Source organism: Pelophylax lessonae (assembly GCF_965119305.1).
Source record: "Pelophylax lessonae genome assembly, chromosome: 6".
Lineage (NCBI taxonomy): Eukaryota > Metazoa > Chordata > Amphibia > Anura > Ranidae > Pelophylax > Pelophylax lessonae.
This window is the reverse complement of record NC_138773.1, coordinates 182,353,934-182,373,542: the sequence shown is the minus strand read 5'-3', so window position 1 is coordinate 182,373,542 and position 19,609 is coordinate 182,353,934. Positions and strand designations below refer to the sequence as shown.

At 37.5% G+C, this 19,609-nt stretch overlaps 1 protein-coding gene across 1 annotated transcript in view; it reads right to left on the bottom strand.

Annotated features, from left to right (window-relative positions):
• COL5A2 (collagen type V alpha 2 chain) overlaps positions 1 to 19,609 on the bottom strand; it is a gene marked incomplete at its 5' end in the record, with an annotated part of 151,068 nt that overhangs the window by 64,710 nt on the left and 66,749 nt on the right. Inside the window, 5 exons of the mRNA XM_082261749.1 lie at positions 941 to 994; positions 2,264 to 2,317; positions 3,634 to 3,678; positions 5,553 to 5,633; positions 7,187 to 7,285. Of these exons, the coding sequence (XP_082117875.1) occupies positions 941 to 994; positions 2,264 to 2,317; positions 3,634 to 3,678; positions 5,553 to 5,633; positions 7,187 to 7,285 (333 nt within the window). The remainder of the gene's footprint in view (positions 1 to 940; positions 995 to 2,263; positions 2,318 to 3,633; positions 3,679 to 5,552; positions 5,634 to 7,186; positions 7,286 to 19,609) is intronic.

Genomic DNA, 19,609 nt, shown 5'->3' with positions numbered 1-19,609 from the left:
TGGAGCATCCTCTTCGGTGTCCTCTTCAGTGACATCAGAGTCCCAGAATGCCCTGCTCATCACTTCAGGTGCAGGCACGTCATCCCTGCACAGCTTCTGGGCATGCCCAGAAGCTGTTCAGCATAGAATGACGCGCCTTCACCGGAAGTGACGAGCAGCGCCGGGGCAGGCGCATCGACTCCTGGGATCGATGACGCTCATCTCCCAGGAGTCAATGCAAGGAGGAAGTGAGGGCGTGGGCCGTGGCCGCAGAGGGAGGAAGAGGAAGGAAGGTAAGTATATTTTCATTAAAAAGAAGGTAAGTGAAACAAAAAAAAATTTAATTATCCAATTCTTTTTCAGGTAAATTAAAGCAAGCGGACGGAGAAAAAAAAAATTTTCAGGGTGGAACTCCGCTTTAACTTTGTAACACAGGTGGAGTACACAATATCACAGTTTTTTTTTTTTTTTTTTACCTAAATACTCCTAATATGATTTATCTATTCAGTTGCATGTAGAGAATGTTAGCTGCAGGAGTATGCAATGGCCACTATTACAGCAGTAATCATTGAGTAATGTGCATAATACAAATACAAATTAAGTGAATGCTGGCACAGCACCGCTTTTGTATATGTGCATACTGGCCATGTGGATATGTTCCAGAATGTGCCCCTATGCATTTGTATTTTCTTTGGATTGTGTTGAGTTTGCCCTGCATCTCTTATTGATTACTTTGGGAATAATTTATCTTTCGTTGACATAGATGCAGAAAACTGTGCTAAAATTACTGGTATGGGTACACTGTTGATCGATTGTCAACGTGAGTGCAGTACATGCTACTGCAACGAAACATCAGAACAGAACATGCATCATTATAAGAAGCTGTACTGTATAACCAATATCCTTTTAAAAACATGTTATGAAGGTACTATTAGTATAAGTATCTATTAAGGAAACTTACATCTTCACCTGGTTTTCCCGGAGGACCTTCAGGGCCACGTGGACCTGGTGAGCCCTAAATATAATAAAAAAAAATATTATTATTATTATACATTTTTTAAAGCTTCCTGTGGTCGTTTTAGAAAGAAAGGAACATACCCATATAATAGATGCTGGGAATACTGTAATTACATTTTGAAACCTTTTATATATCTAAACAATTGCTTCAACTGGTAATCTACTTAAAGTTAAGTTCAACAGACAACAATATACAGTATATATAAGCTGGATTGGCAAACAGTTAAATAAATAGTTGAGATATGGAACCACTTTTTTGACATAGATCTTATGTGCATGAGATTTACCTTAAAAGACCTGTCAGAGAGCACAATTTTGATGACCTGACTTTTCACTAGTGCAAAACAATTTGGTCACTTCCCTTCCTCCAGCCTGTCATTGAACATTGGGGGCAGCAATAGCCAACTGATTAGCCCAACCTTGCTAAATTAAGCCCTCTCCAACTTTGTCAGCACACAGCACATCTGATTGGCTCCTAGATCTGCCACTCCCTCTCTCAGCCCTGTACAGAGATTTGCAAGAGGCTGACACCAAATCAAATTCTGGTACTAGCTGCATGTAGAATACATTAAATTAATCTTGAAAGCATATTAATTGTTAAATGCGTATTTAAAATTCATATATTTATTTATCTTGCAAGGGTTCCATTTATTTTGATATGCAGTTTTCATTTTGTTTCTGTTATTTTTTCATCATATGCTCAGTCTGAATTTTACAGGCTTGATATTTATCTAAAAATGTTTGGTTGAAACAGTAATTGTTGTGCTGACAGACACAAGGATTAAGCACATATACTGTAGTTTCAATTAAAGCACACTTACAGCCAAGCAGACCACTACAAATGTCTGTTTGCTGATCTCCGTGAGATTTTAGTAGTTTATATAATATTCACCCTTCTTTCTTTTAGAAATGTATTTTAGCCATGCAAAAAAATATAGCAACTGTTTAATAGAACATATGTTTCATTAAAATGATTGTATCTTTCAGAAATTAATTGCACAACAAGTGATGTAATCAATAAGAGTTTCCCCAGCTGTCTTGAACCTCAAACTATTCCTAACTTAACCTTTTCCTAATCAGACTTCTTACATAGCCTAACCCCTAAAATATGCCCTTAACCTTCATAATAATGGTTAGCATTTAAATTAATTCTGTTATGGCAGAAATATGGGGGGAGGGGTCCATTTTTGATCTCTTGAAATTTCTAGTGGCCTGGAAAGTCAAGGAAAAGTCAGAACTTTAGAATGTGTAGAATGCAAGTACTTACCATACCACCTGGTTCACCTAATTCACCAGGAGGGCCAGGAGGACCCATTCCACCCTAGAAAATAGGTTAATGCAAATAGTGTGTTAAATCATTCATTAAGAGAGTTCAACAGTACTAAATCACTTCTTCAGTCAGACTTTGCATAATTCAAAATGCACAGGCACTTACTATCTAATACTTGAGAAACAAACCTATCATGGAAATGTGTATGGGTGCAGAGAGGTGGCAGGAGCAGGTAACTGGATGCGGCATATTTGGTTTGAAGTATATTTTGTTACCTGCTAGTTCGATTGATCCCTTAGAAAGCAGTGTGGCAACTGACTGATATACAGGCGGTCCCCTGGTTATGAACAAGATAGTGTCTGTAGACTTTTTTCTTAAGTCAAATTTGTTTGTAAGTCGAAACAGGTACATTTGTTAAGTGTAGTTCCAGCCAAAAGAATAATCTTTAAGTTTTTTTTGGATAGCATAGGGAAGGCTTAACACCCCTGTACTATTTCTTTTGCTATCTGTACCCATGTTCAGAAGATTTTACCTCACTTTTTGTCCACATGACAACCGTATTTTGAAAATTTTGGGTTGTTGTGGAAACAAGGATTGGTGATAAAGCTTTTTCCCATGAGAACTCTTACAGGAGTGGATTTCCCTTCTTAGGAGTAGATTTCTCCTCACTTCCTATTGTTTCCCTCCGTAGGACCTGTAACCTGGATGTTTGTAACCCGGGACCGCCTGTACATGTCTTGTGACTTTGTGTGCATTTGAGGTTTGAAAGTGCTTTGAATCTGTGTTAACAGAATTTAGGATAAAAGTATAAAATGAACGGTATGTCAAGCCATTTTGTCTCCATTAGAGAAATTCCCCCTCACTTCTTGCCCTGCTAACAAGGTTTTACCAGACAGTAAATTCCCAGCAACATGGACAAAAAAGTATTTGTCTCCATCTCTCACTTCCTGTATGGTAAAAACCATTGACAGCAGCACAGAAAGTGACGTAAAATCGCTCAATACTCCACAGTGTTCTAACCTTTCCTACTTTATCTAAAACTTAAAAAGTTTGGCTTGGCATACACTTTAAACAATAGACAACATTTTATATTTACAGTCATTTTTTTTTTCTTTTGCAAAACTGAGTATCTCATAATTAAGAGTTAGAACGTAGTAATGTCAAAATCAGCTACGCTAATTTACAAATACATGCACTGATATCTAGGAAGGCAAAACACGAATGTGCTATTAAATTTTGGTATTGTATACTATGGGATAGTTTGCATAGATTGATCTTTTTTTTTTCAGTGCACTATATTTCTTTATTAATGCTAAGATTTAAAAATAACAAATGCAACATTTAATTCTTATCCTCTTATTTCTTACCGGGTTGCCAGGTGCACCCTGTGGGCCTCTTGGTCCAGGTTGTCCCTGTAAAACAAGTAAAATGTTCATAAATGTTTTCTAAAAACAGAATGCCAGAGAAATGTTGCACCCCAACCTGACCCATCCCAGTTATGACATAATTTACAAGAAAACAGAATATGATACAGAATGATCTGCCTATGAAATATGCACATGCATCTCTCGCCCACTAAAAATAGTAATTATTTGACCAGATTATTACTGTGACTTCCCTTTGGTAATAGTATTATTTTGGTAACATTTTTAACATGAGATTTTTACTTTAAATGTCTTAGAAAGTTCCTATTTACTTCTCGTTGTGTTGAAAAAGAGGACAATTCTAGACACATGCATGTTCATTTTATATAGTAAGATTTTCAACCTTAGAAAAATGTTACCAAACAAATGGAAAGTGGTTTTGAGCAGATTTGGATATTTCTGTAGGCTTTAAAGGAAAATATATTGTTAAATGAAAATCTAGATAGAAACGAATATATAAATTTAAAGATTCATTTTAATTTTATTCTAAAATAAAAAATAATGACTGAAATCTGTATAAGATCAAGGCTACCAGTGGCTAGGCACTGAACTCTCCAATACAGAGCAGAAGAAAGGAAGATAAAGCAGAGAGCCATTACTTGTCTCTGGGTGGTAAAACTCCCTTCATTGAGAGTACAGGATGTGATAAAACATTTGCCTTATGCACTCCAGTCATAGCTATTTCTAGGGGCTCCTGGAGCCTGAAGAGGATCACCAGTAGTTCTACTTTGCAATCCAAATATGATAAAAAGTTATTACTAAATATATGTGTGTTTCCTTTGCCACCACTTTATAGCTATGCTATAAATTAATAAATAAATAAAATCAAATGAAATAAAAGCTGCTGCTAACACCTAATATGTGTTCCCACACCAAAATTAATAAATAATGTAAAAGATTTTGCGCTGCTAAACTACTTGACCACGATGTAATGAATAGAGCGTGTAGAGGCAGACGCGGACCAGTACTAACGTAAAAGGGAGTGAGTCGTGATACCCAGCGATTTTATCGAAGCTGTATGAAAGTTTTTTTGAAATTTATGGTCACATAAGCAGTCCGGATTCCTAAAGGGACCATATCCCAAATATATTGGTGGCATTGTGCATGAAAGCAGGATAGTCCCTAGTGGACAGGAAGCTCTAAAGCAGGGATCCTCAAATTATGGCCTTCCAGCTGTTGTGGAACTATACATCCCATGAGGCATTGTAAGACTCTAACGTTCACAGACATGACTAGGCATGATGGGAATTGTAGTTCCTGAAAAGCTGGAGGGCCACAGTTTGAAGACCCTTGCTCGAAAGTGTCCATAATTCTGAAATAACTTGTTGAATGATATTATACAGTTGCAATTTCTATTGATTAGAGGTGAGAGTTCTGAGTGCACTGTGGTGACACAAGTGGTTTTATGAGAACATTTTTATCCAATATGGTGTGGGACGTTTATCAGCTTGGAAGAAGTAACACTGTCTATTATTGGATGTTTGTGAAGATACAGTTTACTTCATGTTCTTTTATATTCAGCAATTTGTGTTCACATATTGTATATTGTTGATTTACACTGCATTTGCATAGTACACTTGCCTTAATGATACACCTCTATTTGCAGGTACTGGTAGAGCGCCACCAATTTGCACAATATATGTTTCATACATTTGGAAACACGGGTATTGGGATTCATTTTTTGGTATTTTTATTATCAGTTTAGCAGGGCAACACCTTTTACATTATTTATGATAAAATGGTATTTCCAGTACACATTGCTAAGTGCCAGCCATCCACCTCTTCTCTTTTTGGCATATAAGGGAAGACAACAAAGTCACCTGGTTAAATATGTTTGTGAATATTGATTGGGCTAATCTTACCAATGAACCCGGCATTAGTCCTATCTGGGAACCAAGTCCAGATTTTTCATCAAAGCCTCCTTGCATCTGGGACTGAAGTGGCTGTTAAAAAAGACAATATTTATTCATTATTAAAACATTTATTTAAAAAAATACATAAATAATAATGCTATGAATAATACCCAAAAACAGTATTATGTAAAAATTGGTTAACATGTTATATCAACCTCTAGTTCTTGAACCTATTCCGAATATTATAAACAGTGTGGTATATGGAAAATTAGTATAAGCAGTAGATTGAAGCTTGAATAGTAGTCAGTCCACCAATATCCACAACACAATCTATTCTAATAGCAAAGGTGAATACTAGAGGGCTACTTACTTATATAAATCACTGCTTAGTAAATAGTTCTTAAGGTAATAAAAAATAAAAGAAAATTATCTCTTTTCATGTTTTTAATCAGGTTGGAAAACATACTGATTACCAGCCATCATTGTAAAAAAAAAAAAAAAAAACAGAACTATATATATATATATTCGAATTAGAGTAAGAAGGAATCAATATCACTAAAAATACATTCTGCTAACTCTATCTATGGTGACATCACTAATTCTCTATTTTGTATCTATAGTGGAGCTGTATTGTAACTGTAGCCTGTTCTTATAATTTGCATTCAAACACTCCTCTTGCAATATCCTTTACTTAAGGCAGGGATAAATTGCAGTTCACTGAGGATTGCTGGGAATGCTGATAACATTGTTTGGATATCAGTTCAATGCACAGGAATTTGCATACACACTGTACTTGCAGAGATTGTAGTTAGCCAGAGAAAAAATGAATGTGGTCACCACATATAAAGAATGGTGAGTTGAAATATATCATAATTTGGTTCTTCAGTTTACATATTCTTTATTTATGATATTAAGCATGTTAAAGTGATTGTGAATGTAAATACTTACCTGCTCTGTGCAATGGAATTGGAGCTTCTGCTTTCCCATCCACGGAGTGCCCCCATAGGAAGCCACTTCCTATAGGGGAACTTGTGCAGGCTTGCTCCTGAGCCTCACTGTCTGCTTCTTTCGACACAGACATCAGGGTTCAGCCCCACCCTCCGCTCCCTCTCCCAAAAGCTCTTGCAAAAGCCTGAGAGACCAGGAAGTTAAAGGAGAGAAGAGCTGCAGAAGTGCACAGTGCTGGAAAGAATGAGGGCTCAGGTAAGTATAGGGGGGGGGGGTTACTACAACCTAAACTTTTTTCCCCTTAATGCAAGGAAGCCATTAGGATAAAAAATGTTTAAGCTGTATAACCACTTTAATTCATTTTTTATTACAAATGCTATAAATTATATTAGTCTCCACATCTGTATGCTGTCCAGTAAAAATGACAATGAAATGACTTGGAAATAACCCTGCAAGGAACACTGAAATTGTGCGGTGCTGCAGGATCTCCAGACCACTGGTCACTTTTTCTGGATGACTTGGTTTGCATTTAAATATGGAGAACTCAACTCCCAGCATCAGACATCAACTTCCTGAAAATGTTTTACATATTTCTTTCCTCTTGTATTACTTTATCAATTAATAGATACAGTATATTCTCTTTTTATGAACAACAAAAATGGCAAACATGGTGTCAATGTTTAATGTTCACCTACATGAGTCCCTGGAATGGAGGGGTGTCCAGGAGGTCCAGGGTCACCAGGCTGTCCAGGGATACCAGGTTCTCCATCAATTCCTGCAGGACCCCGAGCACCCTTTGGGAAACAAAATGCAACATTTTAATATACGAGTCAGATAGGATTCCATAAATATTCTATTACCTGAAATAGCTATCCCCCCATTTACAACCAGACTTTTCATATTTTGACACATTTTTACTAAATCTAGTTAGACTCCCACAATGAATACTTTTTTACTGGAGATATAATGAGTATACCAAGCATATGTATTGTATAAGAACCACTGTAGTGAAATCTCCTTAATGGGACACAAAACATATGAAACTGGGGTGTAAAAAATGGCAGACTGATGAGTCAAAAGTTGCAATATTTGGCTGTAGCAGGAGGCAGTTTGTTCACTGAAGTGCTGGAGTGGTACAATAATGAGTATCTGTAGGCAAAAATGAAGCCTGGTGGAGGTTCCTTGCAAGCTTGGGGCTGCATTTCTGCAAATGGTTTTGGAGATTTGGTCAGAATCAGTGGTGTCCTTAAAGCTGAGAAATACAGGCAGAAACGTATCCATCATGCCATGCCATCAGGGAGGCGTGTGATTGGCCCCACGTTTTATTTGCAGCAGGACAACAACCCCAAATATACAACCAATGTCATTAAGAGCTATCTTCAGTATAAAGAAGAACAAGGCGTCTTGGAAGTGATGGTTTGGCTCCCACAGAGCCCTGATCTCAACATCAAGTCTGTCTAGGTTTACATGAAGAGACAGAAGGATTTGCAGCAACCTACATCCACAGAAGATCTGTGGTTAGTTCTCCAAGATGTTTGTAACAACTAACTTACCGTCCGAGTTCCTACAAAAACTGTGTGTAAGTGTACCTAGAAGAATTGATGCTGTTTTGAAGACAAAGGGTGGTCATACTAAATTTTGATTTGATTTGCATTTCTCCTCTGTTCATTTACTTTCCAATTTGATAACTGATAAAAAAATCCCAATTCACACAGGAAGATAGTTTGCTAGCCTCTTATGTCCGCATGGACTGGATGGCTCATAAACTACCCCTGACTGTTTCCGTTCTCCAATATATTTAGGGATGTGGCTGTGGGTGGCTGTCATTTAGGCTCCATGTACACGGGACGCTGGAAATGGCTGTTTAGGAGCAGTTGGGCGTTTTTTTCAGAAGCCCCTGAACCCATCTACATTTTATCTTATCTGTCCATGTACACATGGTCGTTTACAGTCATTTGCAGGCAGTTGCGTTCAGGGACTGTTTTTAGAACGCAATTATTTGCGTTCGAACGTGTGTTTCCCGGCGTTTCAAACGCACAAACGCGTCCGAACGCGTCTGAACGCGTCTGAACGCATCCGAATGCGTCTGAACGCGATGACCTGCGTTTAGCATTCGCGTTTTTCCATTTTAAAGGGGAATAAATTTTTTGACCTCTAGGAACGGTTCTAAACACAAACGCCCGCAAACGCCGCTAAACGCCCGCTAAACGTGGGTACAAACGCGACCGAACGGACGTTTCAAACGTCCTAAAAATTCCAGCATTCAAAGGGACTTTTAACACCGTCCCGTGTACATGGAGCCTTAGAGCCAACATTTCTATTTATTATTCTACTTGATAAAAAATAAAAAATAAACAATTAGCACTTCTATTTCTGAAAACATTCTTAATTTACAGCATTTTTCAGATTCAGATTCAGAATACTTTATTTATCCCATAGATAGCAACTTAACTTATAACTTTGTACAGTAGTGTATATTTCTCCAGGTCCACACCTTTTACACTTATCGCTGCCTCTTTAAAGATCTGTTATCAATTGTTGGGGCTTTTAGTTCCACCTTTAATACTATTATCCCACAAAACCTGATAGATACACTGACACTACTTGGAATAAGCTCGATTTTGTGCAGATGAAAACTGGACTATTCCACAAATAACCATCCAGTCTGGTAGGAGTTCACAATATTTCATCCTTTTCCATACATGCTGTTGACCTTCAATTGCTCAGCTATGTAGCTGAGCCTTCATATTGTGAAGATAGTCATGCATCAATTTAGAGGCAGGACGCAGAAAATCAGGAAGTCTGATGTAAGTTCACAATCTCCCCATTAACATAAAGAAGACAATGGAAATTATTGTGGACTTTAGAAAGACCAGCACTACTCCTCGTTTTCTCTACACCAGGGGTAAAGCTATTGAGATGGTCCTTTGCTTCAAATCATTGAGCAGCATAGATTTCATCACATTTGCTTTATGGGGAAAATGATCTCATTTTATAGGTGTGTGGTGGAGAGCTTCCTTCTTGCATTACTGTTTGGTATGGTAATGGCACTGCTGTGGATAAACAGGCACTGCAGCAGAATGTAAAGTCTTCCCAGAGGATAATTTAGAGAAATCTGTCCATCATCAATAATATTTACAACAGCTGGTGTAGAAACATGACCCTTAATATTATGGGGGACTATTCCCATCCTGCTTATTTATTGCTGTCCTCATTGCTTCAGGTCGAAGGTTACACAGCATCAGGGCTAGAGCAACCAGGCTGACAAACAGATTTTTTTCTGATGCTGTGAGATTGACAAATTCTGCATCATCCTGAGTTATTGCTTCTATATATTAGTATTAATTTCTGGACATTGCAAAACTGAGATTGATAATACTGTAGTTTATGATTCTTAATAATTGGAATATTTTACGTAATTTATGTTTATGTTTCCATACCAATTTATTTTTCTTTATATGTTAACCTTGATTTTATTATTTTTTACTTACTTCATTCCTTTCATGTCATGTGGTGCCTAAAGATGGTTTTAAAGGCAGAATGTTTTATATCTTAATTCTTCATCCATGAACGTGCGCAATTTTAAAGCATGACATGTTAGGTATCTATTTACTCGGCGTAACATTATCTTTCACAATTATACAAAAAAATTGGGCTATCTTTACTGTTTGTTTTTTTTTTTTTTAATTCATTAAAGTGTATCTTTCCCTAAAAAATTGCGTTTGACTGCTGCGCAAATATAGTGTGACATAAAGTATTGTAAGGATCACCATTTTATTCTCTAGGGTCTCTGCTAAAAATATATATATAAATAATGTTTGGAGGTTCTAAGTCATTTCCTAGCAAAAAATACTAAGTTAAACTTGTAAACAAAAAGTTACAGAAAAGGCCTGGTTGGCAAGTGGTTAAATATGTCACTACCTGCTAAGAGGTCAAATGTCGTGACTCCATTAGATATCTAAATTGGGAACTACTGTAATTATTAATTTATTAACTACATTTTTTCCCTGTACTTAATGATGATGTTCCTTTCATTATGCCAGCAAAAACAAAAAATGTTTAAGGTTTTAAAGCTCCAAACAATTGTCTAATAAATATATTGTTGTATTTTTATAGTATATAATAATAAAAAAAGGGTAGACTCTGAACCAAAATAACAGGAACAGGGACTAACTTGTACAAAGCATAGAAAGTATTATACATGTAGCAACTGTAAACAGTAGCCTTTACAGTCCAGAGGTATGGACATCTATTAAGTACTAGAGTCTTTTTCCTCAATGAAGCTCATTACATTATTGACCTAAGTAGGCCCCCTCGCGTATTGACCTAACATGGCCATGTGGCTATATTAGATTAATGTGTCACAAGAATTCCCGCCATTTCTCATAGGTCAGCTGTGGAACAGGAAATTCCCTGCCCACAGCTTGTAGGTGGGGTGTAGCGTGGTGCCGAAACAATATATTACACAGTCAGGTAAACTTGTATTGAAGCAATGCAGCAAGAGTTAACAACAATCCCAGTGGATAACTACCCAACCAGGTGCACCCACGGTTACAGCAACGTGAAAAGAGCGGGCTCCAGCCAGAATGACAGTGTCTCTAGAATGGGGTAGAATGTGACCTGGCTGTCTCATGCCCAATCAGGAAGATCTCCAGGAGAGATGCGACCCAACACTTTCCCTCCTCATCAGGAACCTTTTCCTATAGCTAGTACTGTCCCTAACAGACAAGGTACTTTTCCCTGCACTACCCAAAAATGCACCAATCCCATGAGCCAGTGCCTTAAATAAGCTCTGCTTGACCCAAGATGGCTACCAAAGTCTTATGGGGCAACAGCATCCCACCTAGTACACAGGAAACCATAAAGGAATCAGGTTCCTCCTGGCTTCCTCTTTAGCTGCAAAGCCACTGTGGTTAAGAGCCACCCACAGTGGAGGAAACAAACTGCACCTGCCTAAAGGCTTATTGGCCCAGAAATGATGGGTGATTTCTGGGCTTGAACTGAAACCCATTCAGAACTAACACCAGCTCATTCCTAATAGTGACCTCTACAGGCCAAATGTATGAACACCACAATTTCCATGCATCTAATTTATTTTCAATAATTATACATTCCCATCTTATGCACATTCTATTATATTTATATGAATTCTTCACAACTGCTGTGATCCATATAGACAGACAGCAGACTGGCTCATTTTAAATTCTGTATGAAATAATTACCAAAACACTAAGAAGTTTTAAAACACCATACTGACAGTGCAAAAAAAGTTAAATAATTTCTGGTACTTGAAAATAAAACATAATTTGCTAATTGCAATAGCAGTATCATTATGTGTAACTTTGCACTTATACAAAAGGCGTATTTTGGATCTACAGTATATAAAAAAATAATCAAGAATGAAGTTCCAAATGTTGCAAGTTGTTTTGTTTAGTTTGCCTGTAATAAACTGATTGTAAAACATTACTCTGACAATGACTCTTATGATAATCCACAATAAATAAAGAGAAACAGATTTCAGTCCTAGCATCAAAGTGTCTTCAAACTATTTCTGTCAAATGTTCTTTCAAGGGCTCATAAACTTTGAGTAGTTCTGTGAAGCTGCACTGACATCCAGTGTTGACTGGAAGCAAATGCAAACAGCTAAAACCTGCTGTAGTCATTTATTCTATAGCTGTGCCTGTAGGTTATTTTCTAAAGCTTTGAGCATCATTTACCAGATTTATACACAGATCAAGCCTTTATAGCTCTCACTAGCAGGAACACCAGTATCTATCTATCTATCTATCTATCTATCTATCTATCTATCTATCTATCTATCTATCTATCTATCTATCTATCTATCTATCTATCTATCTATCTATCTATCTATCTATCTATCTATCTATCTATCTATCTATCTATCTATCTATCTATCTATCTATCTATCTATCTATCTATCTATCTATCTATCTATCTATCTATCTATCTATCTATCTATCTATCTATCTATCTATCTATCTATCTATCTATCTATTTTCTCTCAACTTATTTGTTCTGCTGGATTCATACAGGCATTACAACCCCCTCCTATAAATGGGTGGCCCCTACCCAACTCTGGCCCATATGCCACCACTTTCCATCCATGCCAATTCTGTCATTTCTCTCACACATGTAAATATCAACATCATATATTTTTTGAAAGCAGAGATCCTGGAGAATAAAATGGTGGTTGTTGCAAATTTTTATCTCCCACGATATTTGCACAACCATTTTTAACGCATTTTAGTGCACACAAACACAACATAAAAGCCAATTTTTGGTAAACTCTAAATAATCATGTTACGCCGAGTAAAAAGATATCACACTTAAAAATTGCCTACATCCGTGGAACTACAGTACTTATAAATCTTCATTGGCAATGATTTAAAAGTCTTTACAAATTAGGTTTAGAGATACACAGAAGGTCGGGTGCTATAATTATTGCTCTGCCATTCATAGCGATACGTCACATGTGTGGTTCAATCAATGTTTACATATATGTGCAGGACTTACGTATGCGTTTGCATTTCTGTGTGAACATGGTTGGATGGGGGCACTTTACATTTTTTTAAATGTTAATATTTATTATACTTGAAACTTTTTTTACACTGTCCCTTCATTTGTTTTATCAACTTTATTACTATCACAAGGGATAAAAAAAACCCTTGTGATAACAATAAGTGTGACAGGTCCTTTTAATGGAGATATTTGGGGTCTCTAAGCCCCCTGATCTTTCCTCTGCCCTTAAAAGCATCTGATCAAACCGAGATCGGTTTAAGCAGATGTTTTACAAGCCCGTAATGACTTGTAAACATCAAACCATAACTGTAAGTGACAAAATCCTTATTGCTTACGGTTTCTTACAACAACTCCTCTCTAAGAGCACACAGACACCAAGCAGAGGCAGTACTGGACTCCCTGATTGCTCAGGAGAGCCCAGTAAAGGCAATGGGTAGCAGTGGAAATGGGCTCCTTCAGCACCCTGTAGAAGGGAACAAGTGATTGAGCACCTATAAAGCTGTTCAGATCACTTCTGCAAGAAAGTCCATCACCGGCTAAAAATGTTGATACCAGGTTGATGCCTGCAGGAACAGACATCATCCGGTGTAACCACTTCAACCCAGGGACATTTAGGTACATTCTAAGGGGTTGAAGTAGTTTTAACCATGCCTTGTGACTGCACACATGTGTACTGAGCCTTCAAGCTATGGCATTGCCTCTAGAGGTGCTTTTCAGGGGTCAAAACCATTTGCCAAGTGCCTTCAGCATTCATTGAAATGGATGAATAGCTCAAACAAAGAGTTCTGGCGCTACTCAAAAAGGTAGTTTCCTGAAAATATCATGCAAACATGTAAAACACAAATATCCATAAAAACACTGTTCGCCCAATCCTAAGTATTGGCTAGCTTGTAGATGTGATGAGGAGAAATTAAAGGATGGCGTTCAGGTGTGTTAATAGCTAAAAATTTCCCCAAAGGAGACATAGATAAATGATCCAATAAAAGTTTATTCCATGAATCCAAAGATAAAAAGCAATGTGTTAAATGAGTGATTCCTCCTACCAGTCCATGAAGTCTCTGTATATCACTGCTGCCTCAGCACGACTCCCTGATGTGAATCCCAGGGAAAGGAGAAAGCTGGCAGATGGAGATGGCATAGAGAAGCGGGTCCCAGCGGAGATAGGGGCTCACACGGTCCGGTGTGCAGCCGCTTCCTGGACCGGAGCCCACGCTGTGCTACGCTGATGCCCGCTGTGAGCGCCGAGGGATCGCACACTGATGACGTCACCGCTATCAGCGCTGTCAGCCGAGTGTGTGTCCGCGGCCGGCGGGGGAATCACCTGAAGGACGGGGAGCTTGGAGGAAGATGCTCGCTCGCTTCTACAGAGCCTCCCGATTGCCACAACGACATGTTTCGCTACATTGGTAGCTTTGTCAAGTTGTGGCAGGAGGCAATCGGGGGCTCTAAGAAGCCAAATGGTGGGTGGGGTAGGCAAATTAGCCAATGAGAAAAAGCCCCACTATATGTTAATGAAACTACAAAGTGCTGATAGAAAAATGAAACAAAAGAAGAAAAATATATGTAATAATTATAATAATAAATGTGAAAAAAATATGAAAAAAATATAAAAAAATATATAAAAAAATATATAAAAACAAAAATTATATATATATAAAAAAAAAAAAAAAAAATTTTTGGAAAATGATGAATAAAAAGTTTTAAATCTTATAAATATTAGTGTTGGACATGTTGGAAACACAGAATGCTTCATGGAGGTAGGAGCTTGTTAATACAAACATTGTCATATGTATAAATAAATAATCCGCTCAACATACCAAATTGTATACCCATATGATGATATATACATACATAGCCCTTCTACCGTCGTTGACAGACCATAAGTTGACACACCCATAATAAATGGGTGTATACCCTAACATAAAATACGGTAAGACCCAGGTGGTCATGGAGAGTTTTTTATGTTAGGGTATACACCCATTTATTTATTATTTTATTTCTAGGTCATATTGATAGCCACATATTTCTCTATGATGTCCCTTATGGTCTGTCAACGACGGTAGAAGGGCTATGTATGTATATATCATCATATGGGTATACAATTTGGTATGTTGAGTGGATTATTTATTTATACATATGACAATGTTTGTATTAACAAGCTCCTACCTCCATGAAGCATTCTGTGTTTCCAACATGTCCAACACTAATATTTATAAGATTTAAAACTTTTTATTCATCATTTTCCAAAAATTTTTTTTTTTTTTTTTTTTTTTTTATATATATAATTTTTGTTTTTATATATTTTTTTATATATTTTTTTATATTTTTTTCATATTTTTTCACATTTATTATTATAATTATTACATATATTTTTCTTCTTTTGTTTCATTTTTCTATCAGCACTTTGTAGTTTCATTAACATATAGTGGGGCTTTTTCTCATTGGCTAATTAGCCTACCCCACCCACCATTTGGCTTCTTAGAGCCCCCGATTGCCTCCTGCCACAACTTGACAAAGCTACCAATGTAGCGAAACATGTCGTTGTGGCAATCGGGAGGCTCTGTAGAAGCGAGCGAGCATCTTCCTCCAAGCTCCCCGTCCTTCAGGTGATTCCCCCGCCGGCCGCGGACACACACTCGGCTGACAGTGCTGATAGCGGTGACGTCATCAGTGTGCGATCCCTCGGCGCTCACAGCGGGCATCAGCGTAGCACAGCGTGGGCTCCGGTCCAGGAAGCGGCCGCACACCGGACCGTGTGAGCCCCTATCTCCGCTGGGACCCGCTTCTCTATGCCATCTCCATCTCCCAGCTTTCTCCTTTCCCTGGGATTCACATCAGGGAGTCGTGCTGAGGCAGCAGTGATATACAGAGACTTCATGGACTGGTAGGAGGAATCACTCATTTAACACATTGCTTTTTATCTTTGGATTCATGGAATAAACTTTTATTGGATCATTTATCTATGTCTCCTTTGGGGTAATTATCAGCTATTAACACACCTGAGCGCCATCCTTTAATTTCTCCTCATTGAAATGGATGAAGTCTATTGACAGAGAGAATATATTCAGGCAAGGTTTGTGGGCCTAGGCAAAGTTTTTCCAAAAATGTAAAAAAATCTTCTCAAATGTTCTGTTGACTTTTAACTGAAAGAGGTGCTAAATATAGGGGTGTAGCCATGGAATGCTTTAAGCTCACCACACACATTACTATTGGGTCACACAATCTTTTTTAGATCTAGCAACAAGTATGTAGTGCAAGGGCCTGTTTGAATAGAAACAAACGAATTGGATAGATTAGTTAGGTCTTCATATTACATAGTTTTGGTACATTTTAGGCTGATTGTACAAAGGTTGTATAATCATATTGAAACATATCTTCTGACCAATGAAAGAGAAGTATGGCCAAAGCTTTTTTGGTCATACTTTTCTTCTGGGTCACAGAAGTGCACTTACTTTTGTTCTAAACTAACCTGATACTTGTACCGTAAATATGAAAACCAAAAAGCAGAACATGTATTGGCCTTTAATGATTGCCAGTTATATTCTCAAACAGAAAAGACGAGTACTCATGAAGGTATAGAAAAACAACATTTTACTGAACATCATATTGATGTTGGTGCAACAATTTCCCCGTTTTGCTCTGCATATGGAAAATTACTGTATATCTATTTCTACATAACCAAGTTGTGAATATTAATGGGCCATCGTAACAGTTTTCTCTGTACAGCCATATACCCATACATGAATGTTGTATCTAGTTGTTTTGGATATATCTTTAAAATGCTTTTTAATTATATTTTATTCATGTTACCACAATAAATGTTGTTTTTTATACCTTCATGAGTACTCTCCTTTCCTATTTGGGATTATAACTGTCAACCATTAAAGTCCTATACATTTTCTGCTTTTTGGTTTTCATACTCTTTTAGATGTGGTGCCACATACTATGAGCTATGTCTCTATACTGTTCACTGCTGTATTGTAAATATGGTTTATAGTGTAATTTGTAAATATCATGTAACCCACCGTACTTATACTGTACACTGTATTGTACTATTGTACTGTATTATACTGTACACTGTATTGTAAATACTGTTTAGTGTGTAATTTGAATATATTATGTAAACCTATAAATAATTGTTTTTTTTTCAGATTGAAATACTTCTTTTGGCCAAGAATCCTTACATCTAGCTGTGTATATCTAAATACTTATAGTGATTGGAGGGTATCTACATATACACTTAACTACTTGACCACCAACTGCCGCACATATACTGTGGCAGGTCGACTCTATTGCGCAAACGATGCACCTGACGTACCAGTGGGGGCGCACGCTGTGCTGATTGGCCAGAGGGGGAACCAATCAGCTTGTCCGGTGGACGCGATGTCCGCCTGCCACCTGCGATCGCTCCCCAGAGAAACAGAATGGCAGTCTGCCTATGTAAACAAGGCAGACCGGCGTTCTGTCACATATGAACACAGTGATCTAGTGTTCCTGCTATTCAGGAACACAGATCTCTATGTTCAACTAGTGAGTCCATCCCCCACACAGTTAGCAATCATTCCCTAGGGCAGTGATGACCAACGTTGGCTCCCCAGATGTTTTGGAACTACATTTCCCCATGATGCTCATGCACTCTGCAGTGTAGTTGAGCATCATGGGAAATGTAGTTCCAAAACATCTGGAGTGCCAAGGTTCGCCATCACTGCCCTAGGGACCAACTTAACCATTTGATTGCCCCTGGCGTTAGCCCCTTCCCTGCCAGTGTCATTATTACAGTAACAGTGCATATTTTTAGCACTGATTACTGTAGTAATGTCATTGGTCCCCCCAAAAGTGTCAAAAGTGTCAGTTAGGGGTCTGATCTGTCTGCCGCAATGTCGCAGTCCTGCTAAAAATCGCTCATCGCCGCCATTACTAGTAAAAAATAAAAAAATCTTGATTGATATGGCCGAATGTTGATATATCTGCATTGTTGCATTTACTTGTATTGACGTGTCAATTTTTGAATAAATAAAATAAAAAATAAATAAATAAAAATGTCATAAATCTATCCCTTAGTTTGTAGGCGCGATAACTTTTGCAAACTAATCATCGTATACTTATTGTTTTTTTTTTTTTTTTTTTTTACCAAAAATATGTGACAGTATACATATTGGCCTAAAATGATGAAAACATTTGATTTTTTTATTTTTTTTATTGCGTTTTATAGTGGAAAGTAAAAAATATTGGTTTTCTTTTTTTTTTTTTTTTCTGAATTGTTGCACATTTTTTGTTTATAGCGCAAAAAATAATGATCAAATACCACCAAAAGAAAACTTTATTTGTGGAGAAAAGGACATAAAGTTTATTTAGGTACAGCGTTGCACGAGTGCGCAATTGCGCAAGTAACACAATGCCGTATCGCAAAAAATGGCCTGGTCATTAAAGGGGGTAAAACATTCCTGTCCAGAAGTGGTTAACCTAGCTAATATTTACTATAGGCAAAACTACTATAGGCAAAAAAGCCGTTTTATATTTTCTAAGCAAAACCAGCTGTACAATATGTGGATTGATGCAACACTATTACTTGCTATCCCCTCTCATTAGGCAAGTGGGATTGAACTCACATTGATGAAATGGTAATCAGGAATATGTTGTAAGGTTTCCATCTCCATTAATACATCTTGACTATGGAATATGTACATTTGTAGAAATAATCTAAGCCACAAAGCATGATCTGATTGATCTACTTGCTCTGAAATCTATTATGACCATTGTTTTAATGAATGAAAGTGATATTAAATCCAAAACCAAATGTAACATATTGCAGCCTACCAATCATTAGATGTGGTGGCTGCATTAGTTTTCTTTTTTTAGGCTTTTTTCCCTCTGTTTTGACCTAGTGATCTGACCAGTAACACACCTCCTGTATTAGAGTGCCTCAACTCTGGATGAAGGAGCACAGGGGGCATAGCAGACAGCAGCATTGTCAGTCGGGGGAAGTATTACTATAATAAATGTTTGCTTTACCGCTTTAAATGTATATGACAATACATTATTGAATTTAAGAATAATCTGTGTGTTGCCAAATATATACTGTATTTCCCTTCTCATCCATTGCGGGATGCAGGGAATCTTAGATTGCTGAATAATACTGCCACCTACAGGATAAATGGAAAGCAACAAAAGAAACATTAGCCAGTGCAGGATAACCTCACCCCAACCAGCATGTCTTTTTTTGCTAGTGTCCTCAGGAAAGTGGATGAGTCTTCTTTAACTTTGCTCTTTTTTGTTGATATGGAAGATTTCTCTACTATAAACAGCTGCTGGTAGATTCATGCCACATATAATAACGTGTCATCAAGGGCAAAACAAATTTTTTTTTTACGTTTTGGACAGAGTGTAGAAAGAATAGAACTCTTTTCAGGTTTTTATTGCTATCTCTGCCCCCGAGGTTCACGCTTTCTATTTGTCCTGTTTACAAATATCATTAAAAGCCCTCTTTATTTCCTAGCAGTTGGTACCTACTTTTTCCTGACTGCTACTGACACAGCTCTAATTCAGGAAGGAGCTTAGGGGCAGAGAAGCATGTGTGG